Source organism: Pyrus communis, chromosome 1 (assembly GCF_963583255.1).
Source record: "Pyrus communis chromosome 1, drPyrComm1.1, whole genome shotgun sequence".
Lineage (NCBI taxonomy): Eukaryota > Viridiplantae > Streptophyta > Magnoliopsida > Rosales > Rosaceae > Pyrus > Pyrus communis.
This window is the reverse complement of record NC_084803.1, coordinates 32,627,677-32,651,283: the sequence shown is the minus strand read 5'-3', so window position 1 is coordinate 32,651,283 and position 23,607 is coordinate 32,627,677. Positions and strand designations below refer to the sequence as shown.

The 23,607-nt window shown below is 35.5% G+C and overlaps 1 protein-coding gene across 1 annotated transcript; it reads left to right on the top strand.

The window, feature by feature from the left end:
* Window positions 1-907: 907 nt before the first annotated feature.
* On the top strand, window positions 908-6,080 carry LOC137725994 (superoxide dismutase [Fe] 3, chloroplastic-like). The gene is made up of 4 exons (XM_068464847.1): window positions 908-922; window positions 3,110-3,301; window positions 5,543-5,640; window positions 5,984-6,080. Exons 1-4 carry the CDS (start codon window positions 908-910, stop codon window positions 6,078-6,080), a joined length of 402 nt encoding a protein of 133 aa, XP_068320948.1.
* Window positions 6,081-23,607: the final 17,527 nt, after the last annotated feature.

The following is a 23,607-nucleotide window of genomic DNA, read 5'->3' as shown; positions in this document are numbered from 1 at the left end:
GATTAGAAAGGTTATCGTTAATCTGTATGCATGCATCAAAAATAGATTAACGCATGAATAAGCAAATAAATATCATGCTTAAATATTCAAAAAAAAAAAAAAATCGTTTTAAGGCATTTCTACCATGGTTATTCTTTAGAAATTTTGATCAGTTTGTATGCGAGACAAATATTGCTCTCATGTTAGTTTTAAGATTGCTAATTTGGACTGCGTGTGTGTGTGTATATATATACTGAAGGATCATGAAATTGGCAATCTGACAATATATATTTACCTCGAAAATCACATCGTTGTCTCGAAATTGGTCGACTTTGGCTTCCTCTTCTGGAGGTGAAGATGATTTTTTTTTCTCGTGTCGCCATTTCTTGACAATGGATCTATAGGCAGATCTATAGAGGTTCCGAATGGAGGGGGTAATAGGGCGCATGGGTAAATTTACGCACCTTGCACAGATCGAAAGAAGAAGAAGAACAACAACAACAAAGGTAACAAAAGAGAGATTAAAAGATTGGCTATATCCACAAGAATGCGTGTTTTGCCAATTATAAAGCTAGCAGCGTTTTATAAGGCCTTTCGTTGATAATTCGCTCATTCAGTTAATAAATTGGAACAGAAATTATTTCCCTACAACAGTAATATATGTATCCAGTGTCTCGCATCTCATTTCTGATTCCTCACGTGCTAGTCAACGCAACGACTTATCGTGAGACACCAGTTGCATAAATTGGTTGTAGAGAAGAAATTTTTAGGAGATGACAGATAATTCATTCTTACTTTTATTGTTATATATATGTGGTCTTCCAGGGTTAAGATGAATTCTAGTCAAAAGTAATTGAGCATGAGAGAAGGTTTTTACGTACAGCTGCTTTAGAGAGGAACAAATTATCCAAATATATATTCTATACAGATGTCGAAAAAACAGGTTTTTTTTACTAATTAAACTGCTTTAAAAGGTCGTTGGAAAAGGATCATAGCCCGATCTTTTTCCTAGATATTTGGGGAATCCCGTGATAATAATCGTTCATTGTATATTGTACGATCAGTTATCGTTAGGTACTATTTATACTTAATTTTAAATTTTAAATTTCAAACAATGAATGTTCATGATTACGTGATCCCCCAGATCCCCCAAAAAAAAATCCGGCGACAATCATTTTCCGTTAAGTTTCGTCCTAATGTCCATGGAAATAATTGTATGTATTTAAATAACTTAAATAGTATGTAAAATGAATTAAACAATATAATCTTTATATATCTCCACTTTGTTGTATTTTATTTTTTATGGTCGTCTCTATCATTTGGATAATATCACAGATTTAGTGAAAAATGATTATATGAATTTTGAGCCTCTACTTATATCATGCAGTTTGTATTTTAAGAACTAAGTACAAAACAACAAAAGGGATATTGGCTCATTACATATAAAATTTAATTTTCCGTATCTTAAAACATCATTTTTGACATCTTTAGCTGTTGATATGAGGTTCTACACAAACGAAGCAAGAATGAATATAAGAAAAGCAGCAGAAAATGTGTTGGGGGGCGACAAGAGAGTAGGACGGATCCAGGGCTGTGGCTCGTATGGGCTATGGCCCAACCGAGATTTCGAGGAACACCGAAGAACCTAGGTAGCGGTCAGCTGTGGACAGGGCCGGTCCTGAGATTTTTGAGATCTAAAGTGACACTAAACAATATGCCTTAACTTCATATAAGAACTTTATTTGTTTTCACATGTAAAACTTCGATAAAATTATGCTTAAAAAAACTTCTAACTCAATAATCTTAAAACACGAAAAAAAATTAATTAATTTTGTATCAAGAGAAGAGAATCAAAGAACATGGGCTTACAAGTAGATAGTGTAGAATTATTAGAGGGAAGGCTTGAAGGTCTCTTTCAACAGCACTGATATTGTCTCCAACTTGATAATTACTACTTGAACAATTCGTTAGGTGTGAGATTTTATCACAAAAGATCTCGGTATTAGTTGGTGTAAGGTTATGATATTTAAACTCTTTATTTCTCAGAGATATGATCGATGTGGGATATTTTAATACGCCTCTCACGTGGGACCCATAATTCGCCAAAAAAAATGCTAATCGACCCTAAATTCAGATGAATTTTTATTAATTTATGACCTTGCTTGCCCACCTCTGGCATTGCAGCTCCACCATTTGCCGCAACAATTTCAGATGAATTTTTATTAATTTATTTGCCAATTTTGTTGAAAAGCCACTCGGACATTGCGCATTGGAACAATCCCATGCCAGAAATTGGGTCTGAAATCGCACATATTGAGATCCTTGGAGCTCTGCTAATGGACTAAAAGGAAAAGGACCCATTAAAAGGATGAGATTCTTACCCTGATTGTAGGGTCGGTTGAATCATCAAGGACTTGGATCACGAGACGGTCGGATGGCCATGAAAGTCCACATGCAGCTCCGATGGAGACCTTGTAGACCTGACCCCATACACAAAAAGCACCATACTTTTAAGGCTTTTTGTTTGATTTTCTCACAAACCCAGAAAATAAAAATGGTAAAAACAATCATATATATATATATATATATATATGTATGTATGTGTGTACCTCTCTTTATGTTTGATTTTGTAAGAATTTATCTCTATGTATGTTAATAGTTGTCGTTACATATAAGATACTGGAATCATTGTAGCCGTTCAAGGCCAAAAGTTGGGGTTAGTTTGTGCTTACTATGGATTGAAGAAACCTCCTTATAAACTTGTAAGTAAACTAGTCTCCTTAAACCAATTTTAAGGACATGAAATCGGGTTGGTCAAGTCAGCTTCTAGTGTCACATTAGGTGCACCAAGAGAAGTTTTGTGGTTTCTTATAACCTGATTGGATTTGCAAGATACTTTAGTAATTTGATTGTTTGTTTTCTGAAGTTCGTGTGGTGTAGCATTTTATTCTATGAAAGCCCTCAGTTGTGGTAGTTATCCATCTCGTGTTGTAAATCTTATCGTGTAGAGATTACTATTCTGTTTCGAGCTGCTTATTCTTGTCATGTGATGATATATTACTGTAATTATATTATGCTGGCAATATGCATATGATCTTCCTTGACTGAAATGTAATGTTTTTGTTTTCAGGATGCTTTGGAGCCGTATATGAGTCAGAGAACTTTGGAAGTTCACTGGGGAGGCCATCATCGAAACTATGTGGAAGGTCTGAACAAACAGCTAGAGAAGAGTGACGTACTATATGGCTACACTTTTGATGAACTTGTCAAAGCAACATATAATAATGGGAATCCTTTACCTGAATTTTACAACGCTGCTCAGGTATCTACAAAATCGTTAGCTAATTTGTATACTTTTCTTGACTGGATCATTTTTAAATGCTATCAATGAGCTTGCATAGAGGTCACTGATCAAATATATGAAACGTTGAGCTACAGGCTGTTATTTGCTTAGATGACTTTCTTAAGGGGGCGTTTGTTACACCGAATTATCTTAGACTGGACTAGCTTCAAGAACTAAGCTGGACTGGCTTAGACTAGACTAAGCAGGACTAACTTAGTGAATCGTTTGGTGCAGTGTTGAACTAAGAAATAGGATAATACAAATAATAAAATAAATTCTTCTTTTTCTTTTTCTATTTCTTTTTCCTGTTACACAACACTCTTGAAACCTCTCTTCCCTCTCCTTTTTTCCGTCCAAACTCCATAGATTCCAATCATAGCTTTTCCTCCATTTCAATTGATAAAGCTCTCCGTCCAAATTCCACTAATTGCAACCACATCTTTCTCCTCCATTTGAATTGATAAAGCTCCCAAAACATAAATAATAAAAAATTCAATTTCAATTGAAATCGAAATTGCAACTGCATTCCTTGTATACCCAACAACGACACTCTGATTCGAGCAGGACGAGGAGAGAGTGGGAGAGGACGTGATCTGGGTTGGGTCGTGCAAATCAGCTCGACATCGAGGTTGGGTCGTACAGATCGGCTCAACATCGAGCAGGACGAGGAGAGAGAAGGAGATGATGTGATCTGGGTTTGGGGTGAGGAGAGAGGGAAAGGACGCAAGCATTAGTGAGAGAACGAGAGCAGTGGAGAGAGCACGCAAGAGCAGAGAAAGAGGGAGAGGGAGAGACAGAGAGATGAGAAATGGCGAAGAAGACAGAGTTGTGAGGAAGGCGTTCTTAGCAATCCCATGGTTCAACGCCGGACTAATTTGGACGATCTAACGAGGCCCGAAGTCCACATGAGTTCGGGCTAGTCTCATTTAAGTTAGTCCCTAAGCATACCAAACATGGGACAATAATCCTAGCTAGTCCAGTCCCATTTAAGAAGGTGAAACAAAAGCCCCCTAAATGTACTACCACCGGACAATATGTGATATAATCGTGTAGTCTGAAGCATAACTGATTCTAAATCTTGTTCAAATTTTTAGTTTTCCTGATAGGGTGTTCCTAAAGGTTTGGTGCAATTTCGGACTGGTTTAAGACTCGCTAACTTGAAGTCTAGTCTTGGTCATAGCATGAAAAAAAGTTGCAAACGGGTGACATGTTGCGTAAAGTGATTTGCAACAAGGAAAGTTTTCATTTTCCTTGTTTTCATTTTCATTTTCACCTAATGTGCTTACTATTAACAAAACTTGCAGATGTCAAAGTATTGAAAACTGCTTAGAGTTGTTACAACATCATCATTTGGCCTGAGACACTGATATTTCTCACAAGTAGAGTAATATATGGTTTTCATTTTCTTGAGATCCAAAAGCTAATTGAAATAGCTATCATGATGGATACATAGGAATTTGGTTTGTATTTATAATTTCTATCCTGGTTTATGTTAGGTTGATTATGTGTGGGTTATCATTGCTTCAAGAAGATTGTGTTAATAGTCGTAAAATCGTGAGCATAGTACAATGATATCTGCACTGTATGGATAGGAAAATTTATAGAAGGAATGAGGGTTCTAGATATCATTAAAAGGCCATTACAGATTCTTTGTGACAATACTGTTACAATTTTCTATTCTAAGAACAACAATAGGTCTTCAGGAACCAAACACATGCATATCAAGTACAGATTGGTCAGGGAAAAGGTCAAGACATTGACATTGGTTCATTATTTATGGAATTAATTTCGAGCTTTGATATGCTGAGTTAGTGGGAGTATGAAATGGTTATAGTTCGAGTTAAATAAGTAAGCTAGTTTTCTCACAGAACCTTGAGTTGTAGTTTGTTTCTAAATGGTTTGAATTCATGCATTTGTCTTCATTGTTAGTTGTTTTCGTCTAGCTTTAATTACATGTCTTGTCTGGTGAATATATCTATATCTGCACTTGATGAAATTACAGTTAACCATCTTAGTAAAAGGTTCCTCTTTTAAATTGCACTTGTAGTTACCACACCAAAATCTCAACATAAAAAACTGAGATAAGTTGATTATCCCCAAGCCCCAAACGCCCTACCCACCCCCGCCACCTCTTTTGCGCTCCTTTGGCTCTTTTTTTTGGTCGTTTTGTCTCTTCATACTTTGGTCATGTATTCATATTTTTCTGGTACACTGTTGTAGGTGAATACGCACCTCACTCCCCGCCCAATATTACTTACTAGGCATGGAGAGAGTAAGGATAATGTTAGAGGTAGAATTGGAGGAGACAATCCTTTGAGGTTTTCCTTTACTGTTGATTATCTTGATTAACAATACTGGTTTATTCATGTTAAAATATGCAAAGCATAGTAACCGCTCAAACTTATCTGATCCTCAATTCTTTTCTCATTTTTTTACACTTAAGTATGCTGCTATTCATGTTTCTATTTGCTAACATACAATGGTGTTGCTCCCGCCATAGTTTCATTTCAGTCTATTATACAATTTGGCTTTGCCTCATTATAAGACCTGTTCCTTTGATTTTTTTTCTACTTTTGTCATAATGCATTTTAAATTCCACGTAATTTTGTCTTTTGATGGTAGTCAGTAGTTACCAAATGATATTCCTAATTGTTTCAACAGTGATACCGGAGAAATTTATGCAAAGAAACTTGCTAACTTTGTTGAAAAGCGACTGAAATCAGAACAGGCTGCTTCTGTAAGCTTCAGCAATATCTAATGTTCAGTTTTAATTTTGTTGCTTTCCATATGAAGTAAATGTTATGGGTTGATCCTTGTTTCACAAGTAGTCTACATATATCTGTTGATCCCAAAAAACAAGTCTACATCTCTCTTTTACTAAAATGTGTTTTGACTGTGGGTGGTGTGATGGATAAAGCTAAATGTTAATTAGAAGATATATAATGTCAGCTGTTTAACATTGGAGAACTATATAATATGCTTTTGAATGTACAGTTGCTAACTATTGTTTCAAGAATCTAGAAAGAAAATTTTCAGTTCTTTTCATTTATTATGTGCAGGAAATAGCTCTAATTTTGCAGTTGGTCCAGTTATAGGTTTAAGTTAGACCGAAACTAGTTTGGGTTTTACCAATATTTGGAGTTCTATATATTTGGAGTTGCTTCTCTTACCTTCCTACCTGTTTACTAGTTAGTCTTTATGGTCATGTGTCTGGTTGAATGGCTTGTACGAAGTAAACTGTTTTTCTACGGTACTTTGATCATATCAATTAGACTAATGAAGTTTTGGTACCTTTGATTGATTACAATGTTTGCTTACTGGAGTGTTTACTGGGCATCCTGAAACATGTTTTAGTTGTTATAAATATTGATTCAGATAATCTTTACAATTTATCACAGATTCCCAGTGTCGGATTACCTATTCTTTTTTGTTTCACTTGATGCACTTTTTTTTGTTGGCTATGAAAATGGATAGGTAGTTCCTCTTGTTTTGAAATGGTCATCGTCATGGCAAGGTTGTTTGGTGCAGAGGGAAAGCACGAGTTCGTGAGACGGGTGTCTCTTCTTCCAGATCGAACATAGCAGAGGTCGATGCATTGAAGGAGGAAGTGACAAACCTAAGGGGTCATCTTGCGGTCCAGGGTGAGTAGATGAGGGCCCAGGGTGAAGAGATGAAGGCCTATGCCGGGCACGTGAGAGACCTTGTACGAGCCATACAGATGTCCAGCCTCCAAATCTCACTACTAGTACCTGATCTTGCTACACCTTCGACCTTCGAGCCATTTCACCCTGCCGATACCCAGTAGCCACTTCACTTAGAAGACTACTTGTAGTTTTTTCTTTTTTTGTTCGGACATCTTGTATGTACATTTTCATATATTTTATAATTAAATACTTTTCTTTGGTTAATTAATTATTGTTTAGAATTTAATTACAATATTATTAAAAATTAAAAAAATATATATTTTTGACCAAAACCAAAATAGGGGTTTGCGCGACATGCAACGCAGCCTACGTCACGCAAAGCCACTTTGAGCGATGCAAGTCCCTGCGTCGCGCAAAGCCACTTTGCGTGATGCATGACCCTATGTCGTTCAAAGCCGCTTTGTGCGACGCATGTTTCTTCTTCGTCACGCAAACCCTTCTATCACTGCCTTGGCGCGACGGTTAGGACGCGACGAAGGTTCGTTGGGCTAAGTTTTGCGCGACGTTTTTTTGACTTTGTGCGATGAAGGACCTGCGTCACGCAAAGTGTTTTTTGTACTAGTGAAGGGTAAGTGGGCCAAAAAATAAAACTTTGTAAAACCCTTTCGAAAACATAATAACCCCTCGTCGTAAAATAAGTATAGTTTCCAAACATAGCATACTACATATAGTATGAAAATATTTACCATAAACAATAATATCTCGAAAGTGCAATACTTCACAATATTTCATAAATAAACCATAACATCCGGCAACCACAATATCTTGCATAAATGAATATCATATCGAGTGCTCATTGATAGGATTTTTACCACCTGCAAAAGTAGGGATAAAAACACTTAAAAATATTTGCAAGAGAACAAGGTAATTGAGGTAATTGTAGTATAGTAAGTTCTAGCAAAGTCCTTCTCCACAGGGATTGGATGAATAATTTATGTCAAATCAAATCTTAATTAATTACTTAAAAACAAAGTTTAGAAAAGGTTGATTTATGACCTATAATATTAAAAACGAATTTAAGAAAAATAATTAACTAATAGGCAAGATAAACTAAACTAAAAGAAAAGGACTTTTGGAAATTAAATTGTAAAAGTACTAGGGTTCCGCCGTTACCTTAACAATCCTACGTAGTTTTTCCATTTACTTATGACTTACATATGCATATTTTGAAGGTTAGTTTTTCCTAAAGTATGCCTACTTGGACTCCCAATATAGAGTGTATATTAAACATGCAACCCGTCTGTGGTATTCAAATCAAATCTAAACATAAAAGACTCATTAAGTTTTGTGAAACCTTTTGAAAAAGGGAAAAAATTTTGAGATGTCATATAATTTTGTTCATATTTTTCAATTTGTCATATAAACTAAAATTTTAAGCAATTTGTCATGCCAACTTTACAAAATCATTAATTTGTCATCTCACCCTAACTTCGTTAAGTTTTCCATCAAATATAAGTCATGTGCCTCGCACATGACTTGTGTTCAGGGTTATATAGGTCATTTTAACATCTTTCACAAGTTTTTTATATTTCTTTAGTACAAACACTTAAATTTTTTACTTTTCTTTAGCGCATATGCATTTACAACTTCATTTATGACACAAAATGTCAACCTGTTTCTCATTTATAGAGCCCGTATGAAATATAGTCTTCGTGACATGCTAAAATGCAAACTCCCGCTTGTGCATCATTACATATTTAGAATAACCAGAAGATAGTGCATTGCATGATCATTACAGTCCTATCATATAAAAAATATTGTTACATTGCCTAAGAAACCCTACAGTTTTTTTGTCAAATACAACTTAATAAAAGGAAAGTAAGTTATTAAAATGACCGAAATTACTCTAAACATAGTCATGTATATTGGATGGAAGACTTAACGGAGTTAAGGGGAGATGACAAATTAAAGATTTCAAAAAGTTGGTATGACAAACTGCTTAAAATTTTAGTTTATTTGACAAATTGAAAAATACGTACAAGTTCATATGACATTTCAAAAATTTTCCGTTTGAAAAATCATGCAACCCTTAAGATGTGGTATTCATCCTAAGTGAACTTGCACATATTAACCACAAGAAGCCTTCATCAATTTCAGGGACCAACCTCCAACCAAAATTGCATCAAATTACTTTCTAAATATATATCCTAATGGTGATCAAGCATTAAGACAAGAAGATAGTTTAAGTCGGTGATTAATAATTCAAAATCTGCATGTATAATATCATAAGTAAATTAATAATTAAAAAAAACACTAGATATTCTTGCTAAGGCTCGTGGCCTCACCCTAGCAATGGAAAATTAGTTATGAACAATCATAAAACAAAATATTATTAAAAACAAGAATAGAAAACACATTGAAATACAAAACGTCAAAGCCTAGCAAAGTTCTCCAAATTTCTGCGTTCCTCCCCCCTTTCCCTAATGGCTAAATAGCCTTATTTATACTAATACAAAATAAAACCCTACCTAGAAAAGGTCTTAGAATAAAACAAGGAAACATAGTAAAATAATAAAACAGCAAATAGGGGTGGGCATGGGCCGAGCCGGGCCTAAAATTGAAGGAACCGAACATGACCTGTTTGTAAATAAAATGGGGCGGGTTTTGGATTTTTCAAAATGGGATCTGGATCTAACCCGGTCCGTTAAAACGGGTCGGTTCCTACGTATCCTCACAAGTCCAAATCTTCACTCACGCCTAAGTCTGGTCTTCGTCATCCTGTTCGTTCCCCTCCCTAATGTCTTTGCCAACGCCTTAAGCAAATCCTCCAGATTGTAACCCATTTGCTAATCCCCTGCTCCACAGATCCAGATTGATGTGGTGCTGAGGAATGAAGGAGCCAAGTGGGAAGGTTAGGAAATGGAATGATGAAATTGGATGGAAATGGATGATCAGGATGGAGGGCAAAGGATGATAAAATCTGAAGCCATTGAGGATGAATGATGAGTGAAAACATACTTATTAAGAGGAAAAGTGACGGAGAAAGTGCAAGAAAAAGCAAGCAAAATGAAAAACAGAAAAGAAAAAGGAAAGAAACATGAAGAATAAAAGAAGGGGATAATGAGCCAAAAAAGAAAGAAAATGAGCTCCTTTTAAGGTTTGTGGAAGCAGCTGATGAGACAGAGAAAATGAGTTCCTTTTGAGGTGGATGTGTCAGATTTACATGCAGATGCATAATAACTATTAAATGCAGAAAAGCCTAGGCTACCACAACAAATATTTTGATAATTTTGTGAGAATTAGGAGAAACAGGTCCAACAGGGGCCTTGTTTCCTTATGCTTTTGCACCCGCCCTGCCCCGATAATTTTGTGAACCTGCTCCGGTCCGCCCTGTTTTTTCTGTACAAATTTTAGACTCATCTTGTACCAATCCCAAACTACATGGAATCGGCCATCCCCGCAGGTTTAGGGCTCGTTTGCCCACCCTTAACAACAAATAAAAGGTTTCCCATTTGAATTAAAAGTCAAACTTCTTACAAAATCAGAATTTTGACCGACCAAATCAACTCTGATTTGGTTGCAAAAATCTCTTTTGAAAGCTTAAGTCATCTCCAATAATTCCTTATAAGGAATCTTCCTCAAAATATGTCATCTTGACCTCCAAAATACCCAAAACGTCCAAAAACGTCAATATGGGAAAACTGGGCTAGGCCTTTGTTGCATTGCCACAGTCAAACGACTTACTAGAAAAATCTAAAACTTTGATAAAATCATCTTGAAAGACTCACGAACATTCTCCAATTGGAATTACTCCAAATTTTATTCATTTGATCAATTTTTACTCAAGAGGAAGTCGAATGTCCTACATTGGAAATATAATTCAAAGTATCAAAATTCTCACAAAATAACCAATAAATTAATAATAAGATTAAGGTAAAATATATAGCATAAAATCGATGTATCACTCATGAACATACGCTGGTACAAGAGTTCATATAGAGGTATTCTGACATGAACATGATTGGGTGTAAAGAAATAATTTACGCTCTAGTACTGCAATCACATGAAGATTGGTGTTATGCGCATCACGTACAAGTCCTAATTGCCTATAGCAATCTAGGACAAGACTGGCACCTACTATAGATCCAAAGTGAGTATACGGTGTGATGTGAACATACACGTGAAGACTGGCCCTGGCCCGGGCGAGTACAAACACCAATGTAGCACACGATGAGCAGATAACATAAGTATGATCATGCAATGGTAAATGGATAATTCTAGTCAACATAACACTATTCATGGCCACAAATATAATTAAGGCATCCCATAATAGTACGCATACCTGTGCATCCTGTAGAATTCATAATAATTTCATAATTCTTAACGTTTCGATTTTTCTTATAGATATTAATTTACTTTTGGCATCACATAGAAAATTCATTATTAAATATGTATGTGGAAACTAAACAAATATATATACTACATAAAAGAAAAGACCTACTCACAACTACTTGCGAAGTCGTAGTCATTCAAACGAGTAAATACGGATCGCTGATGCTAATTGTACCTAAGCATAATAGAGACCCATTATTAAAACTCAATTTAAATGTTTGAATTTGACAAAACGAACGGCGGATTTGGAACCAGGGCGTCAAAATACCCTAAGAAAGGTCTCGGGCAATTTTCCTAAAAAGTCAACGGTCAACCAAAAGGTCAACCGAGCCGCCGAGGCGGTCAACTACATTAAAACTTTAAAATTTCATCAAATGGATGCCAAAAATGGACTCGGGGCATCGAAATTAACTTATGAGGGTTTCTGAGAAAATTTTGAAAAAGGGTTAACAGTTAACTTAACAGAATATTCCATGGCCAGCATAGCTCGATTCAGAATCCAAGTAGACATTCCGGGTCAAGGTGTGTCACATACAAGTCGATTAATTAGGATTTATTTGATTTGATTTGCTTGGGGTATCTAAAACACTTGTTAGGGTTTTGTGTGTCATCCTTGCTTCTTCTTTCCTTGTATTTCAAATCAATATTGCTATTTTGCGAAGAGTTCCAATTACCTAAGAACCTGACTTTTTTTTCTTTTTTTAATTATATATATATATATATATATATATATATATATATATTATAAAATAAAGGGGCCAAAAACCTCAACCAAAACTAAAAAACAACATCTGAGTAGACATAACGAGCCTTGGAGATCCCTAAGCAGTCATTCATCAGCATCATCCCAATCCATATAGGAGGATCATGGAAAATGCCAACCCCCAAATCCATGTCATAGCTCCAGCTAGCTAACTGATCAACAACATAATTTTTCTCCCTCAAAATATGAATCAATTGATGATGCTCCAAATCCATCATATTTCTGCATTTGCTCAATATTATATGAAGACGATGAAAATCATCTGTCATATTTTGCTTAATCAAATTAACTGCACCCTACTGAATTCGTCTCAATAATAAGTCTAGATACACCTCTGTCCGAAGCAAGTTTAAGGCCAAAAATACAAACTCCAAATCTCTACCTCCATAACTTGTCTTTGCCCCAAATTAGCAGAAAATCCCTTTAACCAATCACCACAATGATATCTAAGAACTCCACCAGCCCCAATTTTCCTAGAACTCATTCTTCTTATACCATCAACATTAAGCTTGCATCATCGAATAGCAGGAGGCTCCTAAGCAAATAAGATTTGTATTCTAGTTGACTTCACAGAAGCTTTCCAGGATGCCTTTACCCATTCAGAAGCAACGCTTACTACAATAGCTTTAGGATATCTTGGTATAAAAAAAATTAGTATAAAAATTTGGTTGATTTCTCCATTTCCAATATGCCAACAAGTAAAGAGGAATAAAATGAAGCAAGGACTCTGATTGATCACCTTATTACGCACCTTCAGATTCGCAAGCAACAAAGCTTGAATGCTCAGTTCAAAAAGTTTTTCACTTGACGACACACGAAGAAGCTCCCAAATACCTTTAGCCTTCTGACAATCCCTGAGAATATGGAGAATAGACTCAACAGGCCAAGAACAAAAATTGCATGAAGAATCAGAGGTTAAGCACCTTCTAGCACATTGTTTATTACAAAGTAACTTACCTGTACTAATAAACCACAGAAAAATTTCAACTTAGGAGGCACGTTAGGGCCTGTTTGGTATTCTATTTGAAATTTTTTATTATTTCTCAAAACATTTCTTAAGAACATTTCTTGAAAATAATTTTCTTTAAGACTAAAAAACTTTATTGGTTTGCGATTTAAAAAATTTAAATTTTACGACTTAAACTAGACAAAGAGATCTAAAAAGAGGGGGTCGCATGAGAGGGAGAAAGAGAGTAAGAGGTGATTGAAGGAAAGAGAAAGAAGAGAGGACGAGATAGGGAGGAAGAGGAGTGAGAGAAAAAAAAATGAGAGAATGAAGAGAGTGGATTAGAGGAGAGACGAAAAAGGTAAAAAAAATAAAATAAAAAAAGAGAGAAAGAAGAAAATGAGAAAGATAGATTTGGAGTGAGAGGGGAGGAGAGAGAGAAAAGAAATGAGTGAGTTTAAGTTTAAAAACTCTAAAAACTCACTTTTTGTTGTAAACTTTCCTAGTTTAAGTATGATTGTGTAAATCCTAGATTAGATTTAATTCTAGTTATTCTTTCTTGTTACAACTTGCATTCCTTGGGGATGAATGAATATCTTATCTCCTTTTACTACTATAAATAAAGGCACTATGTAGAAGGGATAACACACACATTTAGACCTGGCATTCGTGTCGTATTTCTCGTGTTCGTGTCGTTTTCGTGCCATACCCGATAGCTTAACGGGTCGTGTCGTGTAATGCCTGTTAAAGTAAACGGGTAATATGACCCGACCCGAAATCAACCCGTTAATATTATCAGGTAATATGACCCGACCCGTTACCCGTTAAGAAAATTATATTTTAAATCAATAAAACTGAAAAGAAAAACATAATTTGACCCAAAAAAATGTAAAACATAATATTAAATTAGTATATACATACTAAATTTCGGAGTTGACCCCTTAATGAAAGTTGTAAAGCTTTTCATTACGTGTGATTACATTTTTCACACTTATTATTATTAATTTTCACTCAAACAAATAACATTGTTCATGAGATTTTTAAAAAATCTACCCTTATTTATACTTTCATCAAGTATAACAAAAGATTTTATGGTATCCACTAGTGTAAATATTTTAAATTGAAGATCGAATTCATTCATTGTATTCATATAGGGTCAATGAGTGTAGCTGTAAAAAATCATCCAAATCGGAGTTAAAATAACCGTTAAATCGTAAATTTTCGTTTATAACCGTCGAAAAGTTTTGTCTCATTACTTGATCTCTGAATGTTTTTTTTTTTGCAATTTTTGGCATATGCGATCTCGAAGCATATATAAACAAGTTTGACGGTTGGATCGTTGAAATTAGTTTTGTAGGATGCGTATCACATCAAAACGATAGATACACTAACACTTAAGAGTTTATTTATACTTTCATCAAGTATAACATAAGATTTTGTGGTATCCACTAGTGTAAATATTTTAAATTGAAGATCGAATTCATTCATTGTATTCATTTAGGGTCAAGGACTGTAGCTGTAAAAAATCATCAAAATCAGAGTTACAATAACCGTTAAATCATGATTTTTCGTTTATAACCATTGAAAAGTTTTGTCTCATTACTTTATCTCTGAATGTTTTTTTTTTGCAATTTTTGGCGTATGCGATCTCGAAACATATATAAACAAGTTTGACGGTTGGATCGTTGAAATTAGTTTCGTAGGATGCGTATCACATCAAAACGATAGATTCACTAACAATTAAAGAGTTTATTTATACATTCATCAAGTATAACATAAGATTTTGTGGTATCCACTAGTGTAAATATTTTAAATTGAAGATCGAATTCATTCATTGTATTTTTTTTAGGGTCAAGGAGTGTAGCTGTAAAAAATCATCAAAATCAGAGTTAAAATAACCGTTAAATCGTAATTTTTCGTTTATAACCGTCAAAAAGTTTTGTCTCATTACTTGATCTCTGAATTTTTTTTTTTTGCAATTTTTGGCGTATGCGATCTCGAAGCATATATAAACAAGTTTGACGGTTGGATCGTTGAAATTAGTTTCGTAGGATGTGTATCACATCAAAACGATAGATTCACTAACACTTAAGAGTTTATTTATACTTTCATCAAGTATAACATAAGATTTTGTGGTATCCACTTGTGTAAATATTTTAAATTGAAGATCAAATTCATTCATTGTATTCATTTAGGGTCAAGGAGTGTAGCTGTAAAAAATCATCAAAATCGGAGTTACAATAACCGTTAAATCGTGATTTTTCGTTTATAACCATCGAAAAGTTTTGTCTCATTACTTTATCTCTGAATGTTTGTTTTTTGCAATTTTTGGCGTATGCGATCTCGAAGCATATATAAACAAGTTTGACGGTTGGATTGTTGAAATTAGTTTCGTAGGATGCGTATCACATCAAAACGATAGATTCACTAACACTTAAGAGTTTATTTATACTTTCATCAAGTATAACTTAAGATTTTGTGGTATCCACTAGTGTAAATATTTTAAATTGAAGATCTAATTCATTCATTGTATTCATTTAGGGTCAAGGAGTGTAGCTGTAAAAAATCATCAAAATCAGAGTTACAATAACCGTTAAATCGTGATTTTTCGTTTATAACCATCAAAAAGTTTTGTCTCATTACTTTATCTCTGAATGTTTGTTTTTTGCAATTTTTGGCGTATGCGATCTCGAAACATATATAAACAAGTTTGACGGTTGGATCGTTGAAATTAGTTTCGTAGGATGCGTATCACATCAAAACGATAGATTCACTAACAATTAAAGAGTTTATTTATACATTCATCAAGTATAACATAAGATTTTGTGGTATCCACTAGTGTAAATATTTTAAATTGAAGATCGAATTCATTCATTGTATTTGTTTAGGGTCAAGGAGTGTAGCTGTAAAAAATCATCAAAATCGGAGTTAAAATAACCGTTAAATCGTAATTTTTCGTTTATAACCGTCGAAAAGTTTTGTCTCATTACTTGATCTCTGAATGTTTTTTTTTTTGCAATTTTTGGCGTATGCGATCTCGAAGCATATATAAACAAGTTTGACGGTTGGATCGTTGAAATTAGTTTCGTAGGATGTGTATCACATCAAAACGATAGATTCACTAACACTTAAGAGTTTATTTATACTTTCATCAAGTATAACATAAGATTTTGTGGTATCCACTTGTGTAAATATTTTAAATTGAAGATCGAATTCATTCATTGTATTCATTTAGGGTCAAGGAGTGTAGCTGTAAAAAATCATCAAAATCGGAGTTACAATAACCGTTAAATCGTGATTTTTCGTTTATAACCATCGAAAGGTTTTGTCTCATTACTTTATCTCTGAATGTTTGTTTTTTGCAATTTTTGGCGTATGCGATCTCGAAGCATATATAAACAAGTTTGACGGTTGGATCGTTGAAATTAGTTTCGTAGGATGCGTATCACATCAAAACGATAGATTCACTAACACTTAAGAGTTTATTTATACTTTCATCAAGTATAACATAAGATTTTGTGGTATCCACTAGTGTAAATATTTTAAATTGAAGATCGAATTCATTCATTGTATTCATTTAGGGTCAAGGAGTGTAGCTGTCAAAAATCATCAAAATCAGAGTTACAATAACCGTTAAATCGTGATTTTTCGTTTATAACCGTCGAAAAGTTTTGTCTCATTACTTTATCTCTGAATGTTTGTTTTTTGCAATTTTTGGTGTATGCGATCTCGAAGCATATATAAACAAGTTTGACGGTTGGATCGTTGAAATTAGTTTCATAGGATGCGTATCACATCAAAACGATAGATTCACTAACACTTAAGAGTTTATTTATACTTTCATCAAATATAACATAAGATTTTGTGGTATCCACTAATGTAAATATTTTAAATTGAAGATCGAATTCATTCATTGTATTCATTTAGGGTCAAGGAGTGTAGCTGTAAAAAATCATCAAAATCGGAGTTACAATAACCGTTAAATCGTGATTTTTCGTTTATAACCGTCGAAAAGTTTTGTCTCATTACTTTATCTCTGAATGTTTGTTTTTTACAATTTTTGGCGTATGCGATCTCGAAGCATATATAAACAAGTTTGGCGGTTGGATCGTTGAAATTAGTTTCGTAGGATGCGTATCACATCAAAACAATAGATTCACTAACACTTAAGAGTTTAATTATACTTTCATCAAGTATAACATAAGATTTTGTGGTATCCACTAGTGTAAATATTTTAAATTGAAGATCGAATTCATTCATTGTATTTATATAAGGTCAAGGAGTGTAGCTGTAAAAAATCATCAAAATCGGAGTTAAAATAACCGTTAAATCGTGATTTTTTGTTTATAACCGTCGAAAAGTTTTGTCTTATTACTTGATCTCTGAATGTTTGTTTTTTGCAATTTTTGGCGTATGCGATCTTGAAGCATATATAAACAAGTTTGACGGTTGGATCGTTGAAATTAGTTTCTAAGATGCGTATCCCATCAAAACAATAGATTCACTAACACTTAAGAGTTTATTTATACTTTCATCAAGTATAACATAAGATTTTGTGGTATCCACTACTGTAAATATTTTAAATTAAAGATCGAATTCATTCATTGTATTTATATAAGGTCAAGGAGTGTAGCTGTAAAAAAATCATCAAAATCAAAGTTAAAATAACCGTTAAATCGTGATTTTTCGTTTATAACCGTCGAAAGTTTTGTCTCGTTACTTGATCTCTGAATGTTTGTTTTTTGCAATTTTTGGTGTATGCGATCTCGAAGCATGTATAAACAAATTTGACGGTTGGATTATTGAAATTAGTTTTGATAGGATGCATATCCCATCAAAACGATACATTAACTAACACTAAGAGTTTATTTATACTTTCATTAAGGATAACATAAGATTTGTGGTATCCACTAGTGTAAATATTTTAAATTAAAGATCGAATTCATTCATTGTATTCATATAAGGTCAAGGAGTGTAGCTGTAAAAAGTCATCAAAATTGGAGCTAAAATAACCGTTAAATCATGATTTTTCGTTTATAACCGTTGAAAAGTTTTGTCTCATTACTTCATCTCTGAATGTTTGTTTTTTGCAATTTTTGGAGTATGCGATCTCGAAGCATGTATAAACAAATTTGACGGTTGGATTGTTGAAATTAGTTTGGTAGGATACGTATCCTGTGAAAACGATAAATTCACTAACACGTAAGAGTTTATTCATACTTTCATCATTTTGATGGGATACGCATTAATGTTATACTTAATGAAAGTATAAATAAACTTTAAGCGTTAGTGAATCTTATCGTTTTGATGGCTTGGAATAAATATATTAATTATTTATATATTTTAAGTGTTAATTAGACTATGTTTCAATTAGTATGTGATGATATTTAATAATAAAATTACATTTATGTTTTTTATTACGTATTTTATTTTTATTCAAGTTAAAATGTTATAAGAGATAAAAAAAAAAAAAAAAAAAAGCTGGTTATTTTTTTTCTTTGGGTTAAACATTAGGCGGGAAATGGATGGATATAGGTTGCAAAATTTCCCAAACATTAGGTGGGAAATAGATGAAACTCTTGATATATTAGGCGGGAAATTAATTATTATAATTTTTTTATGTTTTTGGTATTTTTAAATTACTTGATATTTTTATTTTTAATGTGTTTTATGATTTTTAATCTCAATCTTTGCCTATAATATACTATAAAAATAAATAAATAAATAAAACTTAAATTTTAAAATTTATATAGAATAATAATAGAATAATAATTAACAAACAATATATACATATTCATTATATCTATTGACACACCCCGACCGAGATTGGAGCGTGCTGGCCGTCACACAAAGGTGACGTAGCCATGTGCACGTGCGGAAGCTAATATAAAAGTACGAATAATTCAAAACTAGCATACAAGGTAATAATATAAGTGCTAGTAAGTGAGATACAAAATCAGAGCAGGTCTAGAGCAGTCCAAACAAAAACGATAACAGTGGTACGCCCGAAGGCGACCCTACAATGTGGAGTGTCTGTCAGAACACCGAAAAGCTCTCAAGGGAAACCACCGCAACGGCTAAGCAACTAGAACCTGGAGGGGCGCAAAACAAAAGCGTGAGTGGGCAAAAACAAAGCTCTTTGAAAACCATTTAGCAAAATACATTCTAACCCCTCGCCGTAAAACCTGTATACTTCCCAGAAAATAACATATGTACGTATGTATAGATATGCCCAATATGCTCAAGGGTATGCCAAACATGCTCAAGATATGTCATGCCAAAGCCATAATATGAATGTAAGTGCCCAGGTATAAATCATATCAACGTCACAACATCTGGCAGCCGGAGTCACCTAACGTGACCTGTACGGCTGCATCTAGAGCTCAAATCTCAACTCTATAACTGAACCTGCCCACGAGTCGGAACCACCTAAAGTGGTCTGTACGACAGGCCTGGGTGTAATACATATGTACGCTCTAGTGCTACGATCACGTGAAGACTGTGCGAATAATCGCGGGTCACCTACGAGTCGGAACCACCTACTGTGGTCTGTACGACAGGCCTATGCACCTAGCTTGGATCCAAGCTGAGCGTATGGTGCGGGAGGTGAACAACACGTGAAGGACTGTGCCCTACTCTGGGCGGGAGCACTAACACCGGGGGTGCAGGTTATGAGCTCTCTAAGCATCTCTAACCACTATTTAATGCAATCGTTAAAGAACGCTTACCTGGCACTTACCTATGCCTCCACAGCACCCACATATAAATATATATGACATATGCATAACTGAATATATAATTAAACGTGTATGCCACTACTCATGCATAACCACCAATTATATATAAAAGAAATGGCATATAACGAAGCATTTATACTAATTTCTGGGAATTAATATGTATATAATTATATACGGAAAACAAAAGCCCACTCACTGGTATGTAGAAGGGTCGTAGCCCCCCTGCCTCGCGTGTGCACGCTCGTCCTCGGGGTACGTGTCACCTAAATGCGAAACAACTATAAAAACGTTAACTTTAAAGCACATAACTAACTTCTCGCAATAACTTCTCATACATTGCTCAAAATGGACAAATGAATATACCAACGTGATCTACACAACCTCGGGATCACGCCCATAATTTTAGAAAAAATTTTGGACCACGCACGCGCCCCCACGCGCCGGCCAAGGCACGGCCCTACGCGCCCCCACGCGCGGCCACGTGCACTGCACACTGACGGCGTCAGTTGACGCCGTCAGGAATATTCCGTCAACTAACGGAATATTCCGTTAGACTTAACCCTTGCCGTCAGGAATATTCCGTTAAACTTAACGGAATATTCCTGCTTCTTCTCCGGCCAGTCCCCGACGCCGGCGCCGTGGCCGTCGCCGGCACCGTCGCCGGAAAACCTGCAAATCGCTATAACTCTCTTGTTTTTCCACCTTTTTCCACGTTTCTTGCACCAAAATAAAGCCCTAAACTAGTAGAACACAACCATACACATTTTAAGGTCTAAAACTCACTAGATTATACCTGTGCAAGCTTCCCAAAACCGGCCAACTCCACAACTAAGGATCCTGACGTCCAAATTCAACCAACGAGCCACTCCCAAGCTCCTGGGAACCTCACAAACACAACCACAAGCTCAGAAATCCCTAAAACTCAAAGCATAATTATTGCATGAACAGTACTCAAAACGGCCATCGTCGAAACGACGTGAAAACGATGTGTTTCTCACCTGAAAAGGGTATGGCTGAGCTTGCCTCGACCTCACGAGCTCATATGTGTCCTTGGTTTCCTCGATCTGTGAGGATTTGGGTGGTTTTGATGTTCGTCCGTACGTCGAAGGAAGAAGAAGAAGGATAGAGGACTCGGGGAAGAGGGAGAAGACAGAAGGAGAGAGAGACAGAGGGAAAGGGAAAGACAGAGAGTGTGCAGGTGTGTGTGTGTGTGGCCCAACACATGCCACAACACACAAAACAACCCCACAACTTGACGAAAAACACACTAGGGGTAAAATTGTAATTTCATACGTACGTTTTAATAATCCCGGGACGGGATGTCACATCTATTTCATTTTATAGTAAGTTTTTTTTAGTAGTTTAAAAAATTAAAATCATCAAAATAGCATTTTTCTTATCGTGTCGAAACAGGTTACCCGCGTGTCACTCTCGTGTAAACCTGTTAAGGACCCGTTATTAACGGGTTATTATCGTGTGACCCGATAATGACCCGATTAGTTATCGTGTTGATCCGAAACCCGTTATTTTCGTGTCGTTTACGTGTCGTGTTAACGTGTCGTGTAATAAATTGCCAGGTCTACACACATTCCCCTACAATTCTACAAACACATCTCTCTCTATTTCTCTACCCTTGCCGCCGGCCCTATTCTTTTTGTCAGATAAAATAGGCTACAACAGGTTATCAGCACGCTCCTAACACTGAGCTTAGGAATTTGACGTTGAAGAATTTTTCTACATCAAACCAGTTGATCCTTATCATTATGCAATCAGGTTCTTTCAAAACAACGATTTTTATCTCGATATTTTTGCAGCCCTGATAACATGAACATTCACCACAATGCATGACCCAACTTCATGTTTTTTGAATTTTAGATTTTACATAAATTGTGTATGCATTATATTCATAATTGTTGAATGATGTGAATTTGATATTTGCCATGAATTGCATCAAATATATGTACATGCATCAAATTAATGAATTGCATATGCATCAAATTAAATCATATATGAATTGAATTGAAAAAAAGGAAAAAAAAAAGAAAGAAAAAAAAAATCAAAATCAGGAAACCTAAGGTTTTTTCGAACTCGTGACCTCCACCATCCATGAAGATAGGCCTCTTCCCCGAGCCAAGAACCTAGTTGGAGCTTCTGCTCCTAGCCTAAAATCTCGAACCTGACACCCAAAAGGTGTCGCTACCCTTCAGCCACCGTGTTGCATGGCCTGCAGCCATGCCCAGCCACCTCGGCTACCCCCGACGACCTGAAGATCATCCACGATGTCCCTTGGTTGAAGATTCCTTTGACTCTTATCGAATTTTTTGAAATTCCGATTCTAATTTTCAAGGTTTTGGTTGAATCGTTGAGATTTCCAATCTTCAATTCATTATTATGGTCAATAACACCTAACATAGGTGTCCCGAGTTCCCCTCGTCCAATATTTGGCCACCCACAGTGGCGACACTGGTGTTCTTCCCTGGCGACACTCCTTAGCTTTGCTAGGTTTCTTGGTCCAAAACCCGACCCCAATCTGGGCCACGTATAATCTCGGGCAAGAATTTTTTTCTCTTTGGGCTTGTTTTTCCAAGCCCAATCCGACCATTAAACCGAAAAAATAAAAAAAAACATTTTATATTCTTTGGGCTCACCTGCAATGACCCAAAACCCTTTGGCTCAGCCCACGTGAAGCACCAGCCTGAGGGCTATGATGTCCCCAAACGATGCGATGCACTGGATCACATCCTCCCCTGGGCCCAACTATTTCATTGGCCTGCAAAGTAAAAAAAAAAAAAAAAAATTTGTTTTTGGGCTTACCTGAAGCAGCCCATATGAATTGTTTTTACTTTTGTTTTAGGCTTGCCTGCAGTAGCCCATCTCCCTAGCCTTTGTCGATTTTTTTTTTGGGGCTCACCTGTTGCGGCCTGTTTCATTCCTCTCCTCCCCGTAGGCATGAAGCCTCACCTGAGAAACGCCACACGGACCGCATTTTCTTAAGCCACCCGTGGGCTTAGGTTTTTCCTTTGGGCCCCGAGTTTTATTTGCCTAATTATTTTAGGCCCAATGGGTTTTATATTTTAGGCCCAAATAGTTAATTCAATTATAATTATAGACCTAAAGTTCTATTTTGCTTATTTTTGTTGCATATTTATGTGTATATATTTATGTTTGCCTGCATGAATATATGAACCTGAAGTTCATAATTATTTTGAAACCTAAAGTTTCTTATAAACATGCCTTGTTTGAAAACCTTAAGTTTTTTTTTCATGCAAAATTAAACTAATACATGTCTATTAGAACTTGTATGTTTTACTCCTATGCGAATGGATTGATTTTTTTCTCCATTACACTAACCACATCTTGTCCATCTATTTTGTGATAGGAACATGTCGAATTTGAACAAACTCGACTTCACCGTTTTAGAGGTTTCTGGAAGGAACTACCTCAAGTGGGTCCAAGATGTGAAGCTTCATCTCACTGCAAAGAACTTATGTCCCGTTATTGAAGAAGAGACGGAAAACCCTGTTGGCAAAGCTGAAAAAGCCACTACTATGATCTTCATTTGAAGACATATCCATGACACCTTGCAAATTGAGTATCTTGCTGATGAGGATCCACGTGCACTATGGGTCGCTTTGGTTGATCGTTTTGATCACCACAATGACATATTCTTGCCTAAAGCAAGACATGACTAGCATCATTTGCGCTTCCAATACTTTAAGTCTATAATGAATATAATTCTGAAGTTTGTCGAATCCGATCACTTCTCAAGTTTTGTAACGAAACTTTGACCGAAGATGATCTCC